We start from the raw sequence: 15,375 nt of genomic DNA on the forward strand, positions 1-15,375 counted from the left end.
ATTTTTTTATAGGAGATTATTTTAAAAATAGAGATTCTTGGGCTCATCTAAGACATTGAGTCAGAGACTGCACAAACTCCCACCAAGAGATTCTGACTTACAGCTGGTTTCAGGACTGCCTGATACAGGCTTGACCTCTAGCGTCTCCCTTCCCTTCCATCCCCTGCCGTTATAACAACCCGCAGCCCGTAATTATTCTGATCACATCACTATTACTGTAGCAACTTACCCAAGGAGTTAGTTGTGTAGACCAACAACCATTTTCCTTTGCTCAGGAATTTGGAGATTAGAAAGTTGGGAAAGGCTCTGCTGGGTGGTTCTCACTGGGGTCTCTCCTGCGGCCACTGTTGGCTGGGCTGCTGTCATCTGGGGGTTCGGCCAGGCTGACCATCCAAACGGCTCATTCACAGGACTGGCAGCTGATCTGGCTGTCGACTCACAGACTCACAATTCAGTTGTGACTGTCGCTTTGAGCACCTACATGCACCCTCTCCAGTCGAGCAGTCAGAGTCCATACAAGACGGATGAGAACTCCAGCGAGTATTCCAGCCACCAAGGTGGATGCTCCACCCCCTTCTAGGGTCTGGTTTCAGAAGTCACAGAGCATCACTTCCTCTCGACTCTATCAGTTGTAGCAGTTTCAAGCCTGCTCAGGTTCAAGGGGAGGCGAGCCAAACCCTGCCTCTGGATGGAAGGAATGTCAAAAATTCATCGTAGTGGGCTTCCCTGGTGGCGCAGCGGTTGAGAGTCCGCCTGCTGATGCAGGGGACATGGGTTCGTGCCCTGGTCCGGGAAGATCCCACATGCCATGGAGCAGCTGGGCCCGTGAGCCATGGCCGCTGAGCCTGTGCGTCCGGAGCCTGTGCTCCGCAACGGGAGAGGCCACAGCAGTGAGAGGCCCGCGTACAGCAAAAAAAAAAAAAAAAAAGAAAAAATTCATCGTAGCCATTTTTCAAACCACCACACCAATAAACAGAGTTATCTAGGAAACCTGAAAATGCAAATTTCACCCCTAATCCAGAGACATTGGTCATCCAAGACCTCGTCCAAGGACCAAAACACAGCTTTTAACCACTATGCATACTGTCTGCTTATGCTATATTGGCCCCATGTGATCCAGAAAGCATCACAAGATAAACCTAACCTTAGGTTAAAAAATGCTGGAAAGTAGAAAGCTGAAAAAGCACATTCGGAGGAGGAAATAAAGGCAGGAGCATTTGACGTCACCACCGATTTCAACTCCCCGCCTCTCCCCATTAGCACTTACGTCAGGTTTGTTCAGGTCCACCTGAGGTGTCTTTCCTGCTGCACAGTGAGTGGCACAGGGACTAACTGAGCGCACAATATGAACAGTTAGAATTGTTCTGGATCCTCCAGGACCAGTGGACAGAGCTACTGAAACCCTGTGTCTGGCGGCCAGGCTGGGACAGGCAGACAAAGGTCTTACCCAGGATCTCTGGGTAAGACAGACGCATCCCCACAAGTCCCTGCTAAGATTCTTTTCCCTGGATCTCTGGAGGCACATAGAGCTACAGGGCTGGGGAGGTTTAGACTGGGATTTTCATCCAAGGATGTTAGAAGCAAGTAACATCTGTCATGTGGGCACACGTCTGCTATCTCCCAACAGTGGGTCTTAGATAAGAGCTGAGTTTGACAAGCCAGCTTAGACCTTGTCACCCAATGAACACAAAAGAGTTCTGTCTACAGAGCAAGCCCCACACTAAGTTAGCTTCTTAGCTGCAGGTGAAGAGGGGAAGGTGCAGACTTTGTAGCAGGAGAAAGAATAAGATGAATGTGCTAATCTTGAGGTGTGAGGACCTTACCCAATGGGGAAAATGTAGTCCAGTGGGTGTCCTGAGATCTGACCAGTTCTCTTCCTGGAAGAGAGAGGCTGGATGGACAAGTTAAAAACAAGGTGAAAGGGACAGTTTCTCCAACACTTACTTTCCTTTAGAGAAAAGTCGTCTCTTACCCTAGAGATTGCGGATTTCATGACTTGTCCCGTAAAGATTTGGTCCAGCCCAAGGACCCAGCGGTTGAAGAAGGGTGCACTTCATTGTGCAGGAACTAGCAAAGAACCCATAGGAGTTCCAGGGAGCTCACTGCTGACAGCACAGACAGAAGAGGGAGCCCTGAAGATCTTCTGGAAATGGCGCTGAAGTCTCTTGTGAAAGCAGGGAATCTATACTTAACCAGAGCAGTAGCTGAGGAAACTGGCTCCCCACTAGTTGCCATGGGGAAGTTCAGTGGAAAAGCTCCGGAACTTGACCTTGGAGTTCCAGGCGTCTCCATCATAGTGTTCCCAAGCTGACTCTGCATCACCACTTTGGGTGGTTGTACAACTCTTAAATTTAGTAAATTTACTAAACAAACAAAACAAAACCTGACTTTTACACTTAAAATGGGTAAATTATACACCAGTAAATTTGTTTAATGATAAATACATGAAAATACACGAATATGAATACATATGTTCACTGTCCCAAACTTCAAAGAACACAAATACATACAAGGAAAAATGGAAGTTCCTCCGTCTCCATATCCCTGCCCTACACCCCACTTTCCTTTACTTTTAGTAACCAAAATGAGCCATTTGGTGTAATTACTTCAAGACTTTTATTTATGCATTTTATAAATGTATGTGTTTGACAGTGCCGGGTAGCAAAGTTTGCCACCCCTAAGTGTCTTTTTGCCATGCAGATTATTTCGAATTGGAAGTAATCAAGGAACAAAAGACTCAGGAAGAAACTTTGAGCTTCCCCTAAAGAATGCAGATAGAGGACCTGTTCCAGGAAGGGAGCATCACCATAGATAACCTAGTAGACAAAGAGGAACCCAGCAAAGTCTGCTTGTTAAAATTCCTGGGTCCCACTGTCTCTGCAGGCCCAGCAAACATTTATTTACCAAACATTTGCTTTTCCATCTCCACGTAAATTGCCTTCCTCCCCTCTGAAGTCCCAAATCAGTACCCCCAACATCCTCTTTTATCTTTAGCTGCAGACGGTCTTTAAGGTGAGGGTTTCAGCCATTTTGTGAGTTACTCAGTTTTCCTGGGTCTCTCCCATGGATCTGTGTCATTCAACTTTTGTGTGATTTTCTCCTGTTAATCTATCTCATGTCAATTTAATTCTTAGACCAGCCAGAATAACATAGAAAGGTAGAGGAAATTTTCTTCCTCCCTGATAACAGGATAATATTTGAGATGTTAGCTAAGTCAATTATTTTAAATGTTTCAAAGACATTCAAAAAGAATGTACAGTCTCTGCTTTTGGGTACAAAGTTCAAGTTAGTTAAATATGATATTCAACTCCCTGATATTTTCATGTTTATTTTGTCAGTTTCTTAGAGGAATGAATTAAAAATACGAGGAGGATTTGATGAAATCAGAATCATAGTGGAAGACTTTAACAGTTTGTGTTTTCTGTGTTCCGATGTTGCCTTGCATGCATGAAGTCGTGCTTGATACAGCTTCTTGTGGCTTGTAGGTGATGTTTCTTATTTTCCAGGTAATGTTCCATCCCACTTTGTCTGGAATCAATAATACCATGTCTACATTCGTTTGGTTACCGCTTGTCTGGTATGTCTGTATATGTCTCCTTTTTATTTTAAGTAACAGTTGGGGATTTATCTTTCAATCATAGAGAACACCTGACCATTAAGTAATAGAAATATGACGGCAGATTTATAGGTTGAATTCTGTAATTAGGCTGAATGTCGATTCTGGATATTTGTTTACAACAATGTAACCCCATTTAAAATATAACCCATGGGCTTCCCTGGTGGCGCAGTGGTTGAGAGTCCACATTCCGATGCAGGGGACACGGGTTCGTGCCCCGGTCCGGGAAGATCCCACATGCCGCGGAGAGGCTGGGCCCGTGAGTCATGGCCGCTGAGCCTGCGCGTCCGGAGCCTGTGCTCCGCAACGGGAGAGGCCACAACAGTGAGAGGCCCGCGTACTGCCAAAAAAAAAAAAAAAAAAAAAAAAAATTCAAACACAATCTAAATATTAGGAAGCAAAAAATCTTCTGAAATCCTGTATCTCTGTTACAATCACCCTCAATGTTCCATGACCATCTTTCTATATATATGTGGGTGCATGTATACATAGATACATATATACATATATACATACACATGCTTTCATGTTCTATACTTCTTTGTGGCTTGCAGGTGATGTTTCTTTCTTTGTTCTATGTTCTAGAAAGAAAGACATAAAAAAATATATATATACGCACACAGACCCACACAGAGTTATTTCTTTCAAAAATGTCAGCCATATTGTTAAAGAATACTTTCTTTTTACTTAGCTCCCTCCCTCCCTCCACCAGATTCTGCAGACAACCACTGTTAACGATCACGTGTCCTTCCTTATCTTTGCACGCTCATAGAGTTGTATACAATATAATGTATTCTATTATATGGTATAAAGCACATATACCATGTATCTACATGTATAGCTACATATAGGGATTTTATTTGGTATTGTTTGCTTTATAAAAACAAGATCCTACGATACACAATTTTCTGCATCTTGCTTCCCTCAGTGTATTGTGGAAATCCCCTCAAGTCAAATGATAAATGATTTGACTCACTCCTAATTTCTTTATGAAGCTAATTTATTCACACAGATCAGATGTTTTAAAAATATAGACGTGTATATGATAAAACGCCTCCTTCTCAACTATCTCTCAACACCCAGGTTACCCGTGTTTACCAGTGTTACCAGATTTTGACATACTCACCCAGAAGATATTCTGGGAGAATCATTTATGAGTAAGCACATGAAGGTATAGTGTGTTTATATTTATGTAACTTCTCCCCCACCCACTGCTTTTTTACCCAAACACTCACCACCACTTTGTTATAAAAATTCCTGAGTTTTGTCAATCTGAGAGGTAACTTGTGTTAACTTCTTATTATTTTAACTTACATTTCTTTTATTATGAGATTGCACAATTTCTACACATTCAAGAACCATTTGTATTTTTTCTAGCAACCGTGTGTTCATAACTTTTACCTGATTTGTTTTATCTTACAGATTTTCAGGAACTCTTTCTCTATGAAAGAGATTAGCCCCCTTGTCTATAGTCTGAATTGCAAATATTTCCCCCAGTTTGTCATTTGACTATTGCTTATAATAGTTTAAAACATATATATCTTTTTGAGTCCCTGCTTTCAATTCTTTTTGTAAACACTCTCCTGTCTTATTTTAAAGAATAGTTAGATAGAGAACACAGCTGCTCACCTTGTAGCTTGGTCCCCAGTGCCAAGCAAGGGAACATCAGTTCTATTTCAATGTCATACACTGAGTGAGCGCCTGGGAGAAGATTTGTCTGGCTAACTGTTCTCTTTTCCTCACGCTTCTCCAGGGCCTGAACTTTGGAGCACTGGTCTACAAAACCGGGTTCTGAGCTCAAAGTGGAGGAAACATAGAGAATATTTGCTTTTTCCCTCTGTCCTCCCCAGTTATATATTTATTTATTCTTTCTTTCTTTATTTTTGGCTGCGTTGGGTCTTCGTTGCAGTGCGCAGGCTTCTCATTTGTGGTGGCTTCCCTTGTTGCGGAGCACAGGCTCTAGGCGTGCGGGCTTCAGTAGTTGTGGCACGTGGGCTCAGTAGTTGTGGCTCACAGGCTTAGTTGCTCCGCAGCCTATGGGATCTTCCCAGACCAGGGCTCGAACCTGTGTCCCCTGCATTGGCAGGCGGATTCTTAACCACTGCGCCACCAGGAAAGTCCCTCGCCCCAGTTTTAAACTAACTAAAAATACCAGGTTTCTTTAATATATGTTTATACTATTCACCTCCTTGAAGTCAAAGGAGGAATTAGGTCAAAATTAATTAACTATTTTTCTTTATTTAATATTTATTTCTTCATGTGCATCTCTATGTCTCCTCTCTCAACGAAAAGAGAAAGTATGTATGTATACACTTTGACTGTACATGTTTCTATCCTTCTCTCTCTTTATAAAATGGACTTAAATTTTTTAGAGCAGTTTTGGTTTCACAGTGGAATTGAGCAGAAAGTTCAGAGACTTCTCATACACGCCTGCCTCACACGTGCACAGCCTCCCACTTAACCAGTATCCTCCACCAGAGTGGTCCATTTGTTAGAACTGATGGATCTACGCTGACACGTCACAATCACTCAACGCCCACAGTTTACATTAGGGTTCACTCTTGGTGTTGTACATTCTGTTGGTTTTGATAACCGTCTAATGACGTGTATTCACTATTACAGTATCACCAAAGTATTTTCACTGCTCCGAAAACCCTCTGCGCTCACCTGCTCATCTCTCTCCCTTCCAAACCCCTGGCAACCACTTTTCTAATTGTCTCCATAGTTTTGCCTCTTCCAGAATGTCATACAGGTGGAATCATACAGACTGTAGCCTTTTCAGATTGGCTTCTTTCACTTAACTTTCAAGTTTCCTTCATGTCTTTTCATGGCTTGATAGCTCATTTCCTTTTAGCAATGAATAAATATTCCACTGTCTGGATATGCCACAGTTTATTTATCCATTCACCTACTGGAGGGCATTTGGTTGCTTTCAAGTTTTGGCAATTGTGAATTAAGCTGCCATAAACATCTGTGTGCAGGTTTCGGTATGGATATAAGTTTTCCACACCTTTGAGTAAATATCAAAGAGCACTTTCGCTGAAGCTTATGGTAAGAGTATGTTTAGTTTTGTAAGAAACGGCCTAACTGTCTTCAAAAGTGACTGTACCATCTTGTGTGCCCACCAGCACACAAGAGCGTTCCTGTTGCTCTGCATCCTCCCCAGCAATTGGTGTCATCAGTGTTGCAAATTTTGGCCATTCTGATAGGTGTGTAATGGTATGTCATTTTTAAAATTTGCATTTACCTAATGCCACAAGTTAAGCATCTTTTCATATGCTTATTTGTCATCTGTTTATCTTTTTTGGCGAGGTGTCTGTTCAGGTCTTTGGCCTGTTTTTTACTCAGGTTGTTCATTTTCTTAATATTGAGTTTTACAAGTTCTTTGTATAGTTTGGATAGCAATGCTTTATCTTTTGCAAATATTTTCTCCCAGTCTGTGGCTTATCTTCTCATTTTCTACCCAGTATGTTTTGCAGAACAGTTTTTAATTTTAATAAAAATTTAGCTTATCAGTTTCCTTCTGTCATAGATCATGCCTTTAGTGTTATATTTTAAGAAGTCATTGTGGTCTGGGGGTCCCAGTTCTGATGTAAGGAGCTTGGAAGGTGCTACTCCTAACAACACGTCAAAACCCAGGCTGAAAAACCCACTTTTCTAGGATACATAAGAGTGGTAAGGACACAGGGGAAACTGCTGTCCCCAGGATTGGAGAATTTGACAGGCGAATACAGAGAATAACAATTTACTGGAGCAGAGACTCATGAGCAGAAACTTCTCTGGGAACCAGTACCGGAAGGAAAACAAGAACTGTAATTGATGAATTGCTGGAGGCTGAATGTGGACAACTCTAACTTCAAAACTCCAGGGGGACACAGTCATCAGGGTCCACTACAATTGTGTGAGATTTATTTCCAGGAGCTCAAATAGTAAATATTGGAGAAAAATCTCCTTGTGCTTCGGGCAGTGGGAGAGAGAAAGGAACCATTTTGAAATACACCAGAGCATTCTGTTTTTAGAGAGAACTAGTTAACCACAGCCTAAATCAGCAGCTGCTCATTGTGTGTCTTGGAGGTCCAGGTCTACTCTCTAGCACCTGGGTTCCAGTCCAGCAGAAAACACTATTAAATTCTTACAGCAACTCTCTGAACTAGTAGTAGGAGGAGACTCATTTTGAAGATGGGGAGACTGAGGCACCTTGGGAGCTTCCCAAGGTCACATGGTGTGTACGTGGCAGAGCCAGGCCGTGAACTTAGGCAGTCTGAGGGCAGAGGTGGTGTCTTCATCCTACACGGTCTTTCAGCAAACTTGTTGCACTAACAGACTACCTGGTCGCCTAAGCCTCTCATTGTTAAACTTGTTTTCTCCTAGGACCCCAGGAGCACTTGATTTGTGTTATCTTGTATATCTTCCAAATATTCCTATGAAGTAACTATTTGGCAGAAAGTATTCCTACTTGGTAGATAGAAAAGTAGAGAACCAGCGTCCCCGTAGAATTTCCTGGGAGCTGTGAAGCACTTTAGTGGCCCACAGCAGCCATGGCTTCTTGACAACTCCAGCCTCTTCATACGGCCTCAGATTTGCATCCATGGCGTGGTTATCTTTTTTTTTTGAAACCATTAAAAAAAAAAGTGAAATATAGTTAATTCACAATGTTGTGTTAGTTTCAGGTATACAGCAGTGATTCAGATATATATTCTTTTTCAGATTCTTTTCCATTCTAGGTTATTACAAGATATTGAATATAGCTCCCTGTGCTACACAGTAGGTCCTTGTTTATCTATTTTATATATAGTAGTGTGTATCTGTTAATCCCAAACACCTAATTTATCTTATGCTTTGTATCACGTACTCCTGATTTGTGAGCAGAATTATGAAAGTGGAGATGAACAGACTTACTTTTCTAATCAGTCCTTGGCTACGTAAAGTATGCCAAGAATCGTACTAACAAAATGAACATGTCACCTACACATTATCTTACATAAAGACGTTTTACTAGCCCTATAGGGCAGGTGGGGATTGGTCAAATGAAGTCACACACCACCCCCTTCCACTTCTGCTCGTTCTAGGTCCAGGCCTTCGGAGTGGATGCCAAGCAGCACATCTGGCAGCCAGGTCCCAACAATGGGAACAGATGACCTCTTATTATTCCCAATATAATGCCAGGTCCTCCTTCAGCTTGGAGGCCCGCTGTAACTGTCTTATGATTATAAAGTAATAGGAAAGTGAACCGTGCCCAGTGATAAAGGTTTACAAGTGTTGTTAATAGGGTGTGCTGCCTCTAACCTGAGGCCCAGCAACCAAGGCAGTATCACCACAGGCAGGTAGTCCGCTCCCCGCCCCCTCCCCCAGTATGATAGGAGGAGGGGGGCAGGGATAGGAGTTTGCTGCCCCTCAAGCTGCCCTGGGAGTCGGTGTGATTCGTTGCGGAGATGTTTCTAAAAGGCAGCTGTGCTTCTCCTGCTAGCGCTGTATTTCAGTGACTCCCATGTGGGCTCAGAGGTGAGGTTAAGGCCCTTCACACAGGTCTCACTAGGAAGATGAGAGGGAGCTGTTATCCGTATTTTCCGACAGTTTTAGGTCAGTTGCGTTAAGGTTGGTCAGGTTGAAAGGAACAAACAGGCAAATGAAAACGCTTCAGAGCTAACTGCTACCCACATACAGTAAACTTTAAAAATGTTTTTATTGAATATTAAACAATTACAAGTACTGTAAGTTAGACATTTAGCCAAAGCACAATTACTGGTTAAATATAATCATAAAGATGCCTTAAATAGAAACCCACCATGCAGGCAGGTTGAATTCCTTGATGCCCTCTTTTGGAAAGTAGAGGGTGGGGGGAAAAGGTGCCATTCCACGTGAAAGATGGTGAAATCTAGAAGAATGAACGTGCTGAAAGCGATTTTACACAACCAAATCGATAGGGTTGCCAGATTCAGTAAAACAAAACAAAGCAAAGCCAAAACCCCTAGGATGTTCAGTTAAGTTTCCATTTCAGATAAATAATATTTTTTTTACAGTAAATATATGCCAAATAATGCATGAACCATACTTAAGAGACACAATTATTTGTTTGAAATTCAAATTTAACTGGGTGTCTTGTATTTTATCTGGCAATTCTACAAAAAGACAAATGCAAAAAGGAAAGGAAAGGGGATTGGAACCCCCTGCCACCAGTGGGTCACACAGAGACTACAAATGAAAACACCACCAATGATGAACCAAAGAGTCACTACATTGGTTACGTACACAGACCAACATCACAATGAGAAAATACAGTTACTACTCCAAATGCTGTTGCCAGGAAACACTCTAGATTTCCTCAAAGCTGGTTTTGTAATGTGTTTGAGAAACCTTGTTGATAAAAGTACCTTTTTAGTTTGTAGGTATCAGACAAATACTACTACCACATAGACAGGGTGAGCCTGACACAGTGAAAGCAGAGGCAGGTATTCTATGCACATGAAGAGTTTAAATATTCTGTGTAACGAATACAATGGTTATAGAGTCAAGGTCATCTTCTAGGTCTAGGCTATTAGCCTTAAAGATTTTGGTTCTTTTCTAATTTTTACTGTTGCGTCCTCTAGCTTTTCATCCTGAACCTTGGGAGGGGCCTGGGAATGTGGGAGAGACACCCCCCCTACCAGGGTTTAACTACATTTCTCTGCAAATGCTAGGAATCAACAAGGGGCTTCAAGGGCTGCCTGCAAAAAAGGGCAGACAGATGAAAAATAACCGAACACTCTGCATACTAGAGCATGAGAAATCTGTTTGAAAAGATGGGTGGTGGGCTGCGTGTGGAGATGTGAAAGTGTAAATCGCAAAAGAAAACACGAAAGAATGAAGAGTCAAAATGCAATCATCTCTACTGTGTGAACGTTGTGTCAAAGGAGTCACAACCCTCTGGCAGATGTTTAAAACTGGTCACATCGTGAGCACGTTTGGTCTTAGTATATAAAATCTTTAGTTTCCTACTGCTTTTCACTTATCACCGTGGTTTATATTTTAAAATGATTAAAAATCAGCTTGTGCAACACCCAAATTCTACATGGTATCACTTTATGAGTTGTTGCTAATCCCCACATGCACAAAACTTAATGGGTTTCAAAACCTTTCTAGCATTTCTCTGAACCAGAAGATTGGCTAGCTGAGGAAGTTCAGATGTAGAGAAACTGGGATGGATCAATTCTCTCAGCTCCTTTGCACGTACAGGAGGCTTACTTATGAAACAGACTCTCATTAAGTACGCTTACCAGGTGTGAGATACATGGAGATGCACCCAACTCGGTGACACCTTTCACACACTGAGAAATGGAATTACAACTCTGTATTTATTAGGATATAAAAGGTTAAAAAGTTTCTGCCATAGTTAAGGCTTTCTTAAGAAGAAAGAGTGTCTATTAATTTCAGAACTCACAAAGTATCTGAAGAAGCCTCCACTTTTTAGGGTGGTTTTTTTTTTTTTTAAATGCATTTCCTTTTCATGTGCTAGACGTGTCCAGCCAAAGCGCAAATATTATCTTCACAATCACTGTCTTTTCATTTCTCTGTCACTGATTTGACAACAAAGAAGTTTAGCTTCAGTCTTTAAGTAAATTTCTGACACATGAAACCCTATCTTTATGTCAGTTTTGAGTGTTGCCTGAATGACTAAAATCTATAGCTCTATGCAAGATAACTGCCCAACAGAAAACACAGAAAAAAGGCTGTTTATCACAGATTATCGTACAAATGGGATCTGGACACACTGGGGGAAAGGTGCTTAAAAATACATACCATCTCTGTTTGAAAGCAATTACAGAAATCCAGAAGGTGCACACGTTTTAAAAGGGAGGGCAAGCTGGGATGAAGTGAGAGAGTGGCATGGACATATATACACTACCAAACGTAAAATAGATAGCTAGTGGGAAGCAGCTGCATAGCACAGGGAGATCAGCTCGGTGCTGTGTGACCACCTAGAGGGGTGGGATAGAGAGGGTGGGTGGGAGACGTAAGAGGGAGGGGATATGGGGATATATGTATATGTATAGCTGATTCACTTTGTTATAAAGCAGAAACTAATACAACATTGTAAAGCAATTATACTCCAATAAACATGTTAAAAAAAAAAAAGGGAGGGTAAGCAGTGGCCAATAACCTTTGTGCAGGTGGGAGACTTACTGAAATAGAGAAAAACATAGACAACTCATTGTATTCTAATGCTGTCTTCCAGCATACACCAAAAGTTTATTTTTTTGTACAAAGGCTATAATAATAGAATATTCATCTATATTACTTTATTTGCCACATTCAGGCATTTCTCTGCATATATCAATGCACTTCGCTATTTTGAGAGCAAAGGGAAATTACTGTAGCCACTAACATCAAGTTCAAACGAGCACAAGGGTGCCATTTCACAAAAACATCCTAATACTGTTTATTCTACTTATGTTACCGAAAAGCTAGAGATTCCAAATTCCAAGAAGGAAAAGGTAAGGAAGAACCCTGGTTGTACTGCTATTATTTTGCATAGAATTAAAACTCTGGGTTCCATGCTGTCATTTGTTGACAAAGTGGCAGAATCTTCTGAGCAGAGCACATGAGGCTTAATACCCAGTTCTAGTTGCGAAGTGGATACAGAGGTACGGTCGCCATATGCAAGACTCAAGATGGAGAAAGGAGGAAAATGAGAGGGGTCAAAGGTAATTGCTGGAGCTAATTATAATTCCAGACTAGCAATCTGGGGAAAAGGGAAGGAGGCCAAGTACAAGGAGAAAGTGTCCAGTCCAGAGCACTTAACTGATGCCAATAGCTAGCAAACTGGGCCATCAGGTCTAGAAGCCCTTTGATGTCAGACCTGTGGTGGAACCGGTGCAGGCGTCTGGATTCTCTCTTCTATATGGTTTGGGAAACAGAGGGGCCACTCAGGGGAGGCCACACTGGAAGTCCTCACTTGCTAGTGTTTCTATACAGTGTGTATACAAGAAATTAAGTGCATTTTAGCCTAACTTAAAGCCATGCTTTTGAGTTCCAAAGGGTTTTTCACACTGCTATGGGTGGAAATTCCAAACGCAATCAACTTTTGCTAACTTGAATGCACTCATGATGACCTTTGGTTTTCAAGTTTTGAAAAAATGTATTTGGCTCCTGTGAGACATCAATGAACTCATTCTCTTCAGCAGATGAATAATATGTACACATTCTTTCAAGAACTACTATATACTTGAATCATTACGAGACAAGAAGTACAGCAAATGTCCTCCTTACACACAGTACCTTTACTTGGCACACAGAACATCAGAAACGTAACATTGGCGGTTTAAATACTGAACCACAGTTTACCTTCTCAAGTGTAAGGCTGAAGTTTAAAACTGGCACATCCGTTAATCTAGTTAGTATGATGGAAATAACATATAACCACAGTTGGGTAGTGGCTTATCTTTTTAATGAAGCTATGAAGCTTTTGGGATCTATACCATATTAACCCTTTTATGTAACTAAAAATCACAGCTGTGTTTACCATTTTAAACTATATCTAATTGGGGAGGCAAGTAATATACACTTTCACAGCTACTGAAAACTACACAGATGCCAATTCCTTCAACCCACTGTTACACACAGCAAAAAAGAAGGAAGGGAAGAAAAAAGCCCTCAATGGGTATCAAACTTGAGAGCTTCATGTGGAATTCTAGTGCTATTAAACAAGTAGCCAAGACACAAACACCCAGCTTGGGTCACTAAAACTTCAATAGAAGCAACAACTGAGGCTAATTCTTGATTTAATTTTGAGGACCCATGCAAGATTCAGCTATAAAACTCGAGACTAGTTCCCGATGTCTAGTTCTAGCATTGGACTCAAGCCAAAAGGAAAGCAAAATGTATATTTTAAGAGCCTATTCTAGAATCTTTGCATGTAACCATTTTATTTTTCCTCAGGAGATTAAATGAGGTCACAGCTTAATCAGCCTGTATTAAAGAACAAACAAGCAAGTTAGTTTTCAGGACTTTAAGTTGAAATGGCAAGTTTGCGTCACACTGTTTTTCCTTTTTTCCATCATATTTATATTACTTTTGCTTCGAAGCTGAGTAGACGCATAGCATGTCAAAGTAAGTAAGTTAATGCACTTAATTCAATATTCAGTTAAGGTGAAAAGGGCAAGCGTGAGAACTGTAATGGATAATTTTTTACAAGTAACAATGTGCACTTGACAAATGTTGAGAAAAAAAGCAAAACAAAGTAGTGATTTCAGGAAGAAACAGTATGGTTATTTCTCCACTTTCATTTAAAAAATAACTGAAAGAGCTTTGGTTTCCATTTTTGTTCTCCTTGTCTACTAAGAAGTTTGAGAAAATGGTTCAAAAATTTAGTGCAGGGACCTACACAAACTATCGGAAGCACCTCACTCAAAATAAACCCCAAATCTGCAGTAAACAAAAAAGTTCTTGAATCTGTGCCTATCTAGTGACTACACAGGATTTGAATCCCAGCTTTCTAAACTAGAGAAACAATAAAGTAATTGTTTTGAGACTCTAACGCAGCACAATAATTCCACTGAATTTGGAAATAAGGCAGCTAATTTTGGGGGCGACAATTCTGGTGGTGCGGGTTAAGTGGAGAGAAGTCGTGTTTTCTGTGAGGAGCCCTCGTTGTCCTTTTCTGTGGTCCTATTATCGCACCACAGGCCCCTCATGTGTCGTAATGCTGCTTCTCCTGGATTCACGGGCCTCCCTGGCGGTCTCCCCTCTGAACGTCACAACAGCATCACTCAAGCCTCTCGCTGGCTGGGCTCTTCCTGGCCCTCCAGCACCGTCCTGAACACGTCGGAGGAAGGCCTGAGTTGGAAAGTGCGAGTGGCTCTCGTTGGCTTTGACTGCTCTGAACTTGGGAGCTCCTAAATCAGGTTGATGTTTGTGCCTTTCCCTTGTAAGACTGGCCAATCAATAGAAGGAAACTGAAACGTGGTGCTTTTCCTTTCCATCTCAGTTTACGTTGATAAGAAGTACAGATACAAAATAAATCAGTGGAAAAAAAAAAAAAGTGGAAACTAAGCCTTGCTCAGCCAGAAGCTTGGGTTACATCACTAGTGATTTTAGTCAGTGTGACTTTGTGCAAAATATCCTCAAGAAGGCTCGGCTCATTTTCAAAGTAACAACAACAACGATAGCAACAAAAAATGAACGATGAATGTTCAGAAAGAACGAGAAATGAACCTGGCGTATGTGTACATTTACTATATACACGTGCCATATGTAGCGAAGCAAATGTAGTGTGCGAACTGTGAACATCTGGGAAAGTACTGGTTATGTTTTCTTTTTTTCCAAGTCTAGATTGAAGCAATCCTGTCTTAGCAATGGATAACTACAATGAAAATGAGCCTGAGATATGTTAAAAGGCCGCCCCTGTAAACATTTCCTCAAAGGGAACAGTAGCAGTTGAGTATGTATCAGTTACTCATACTATATTCATCACTATCGCAATGCTTTATAAAAGACAAACAGCTTATTTCTAGGCTGTCAGGGATTTATAGAATATTGATTTTGTTGAAAACAATCCACTGTCATCCAGTCCCAGGTTTAAATCCAATCTGGCCTTTACCAGTGGGCATTCACTAGGTCTTCTGCTCTGCAGCTGCCGTGGTCTGTGAAGGAGCTTCCGGCTTCATGATCTGGTAGGTGATGAGATACTCTGGGTATGCCTGGAAAGGACAGGAAGCAAAACACGTCACCTTCTGGGCAGCTAAAATACTAAAGCCCGACTTAACGTGGAAGCCTCAGAGTCT

The 15,375-nt window shown here is 41.4% G+C and overlaps 1 protein-coding gene across 1 annotated transcript in view; it reads right to left on the reverse strand.

The window, feature by feature from the left end:
- Positions 1–9,280: 9,280 nt before the first annotated feature.
- The window catches only part of TNKS (tankyrase), a 176,426-nt gene continuing 170,331 nt past the window's right edge, over positions 9,281–15,375 (reverse strand). The window contains exon 27 of the mRNA XM_067721868.1: positions 9,281–15,291. Coding sequence (XP_067577969.1) covers positions 15,205–15,291 — 87 coding nt within the window. The 3' untranslated portion in view covers positions 9,281–15,204. The remainder of the gene's footprint in view (positions 15,292–15,375) is intronic.

This window comes from Pseudorca crassidens, chromosome 21, assembly GCF_039906515.1.
Source record: "Pseudorca crassidens isolate mPseCra1 chromosome 21, mPseCra1.hap1, whole genome shotgun sequence".
Classification (NCBI taxonomy): domain Eukaryota; kingdom Metazoa; phylum Chordata; class Mammalia; order Artiodactyla; family Delphinidae; genus Pseudorca; species Pseudorca crassidens.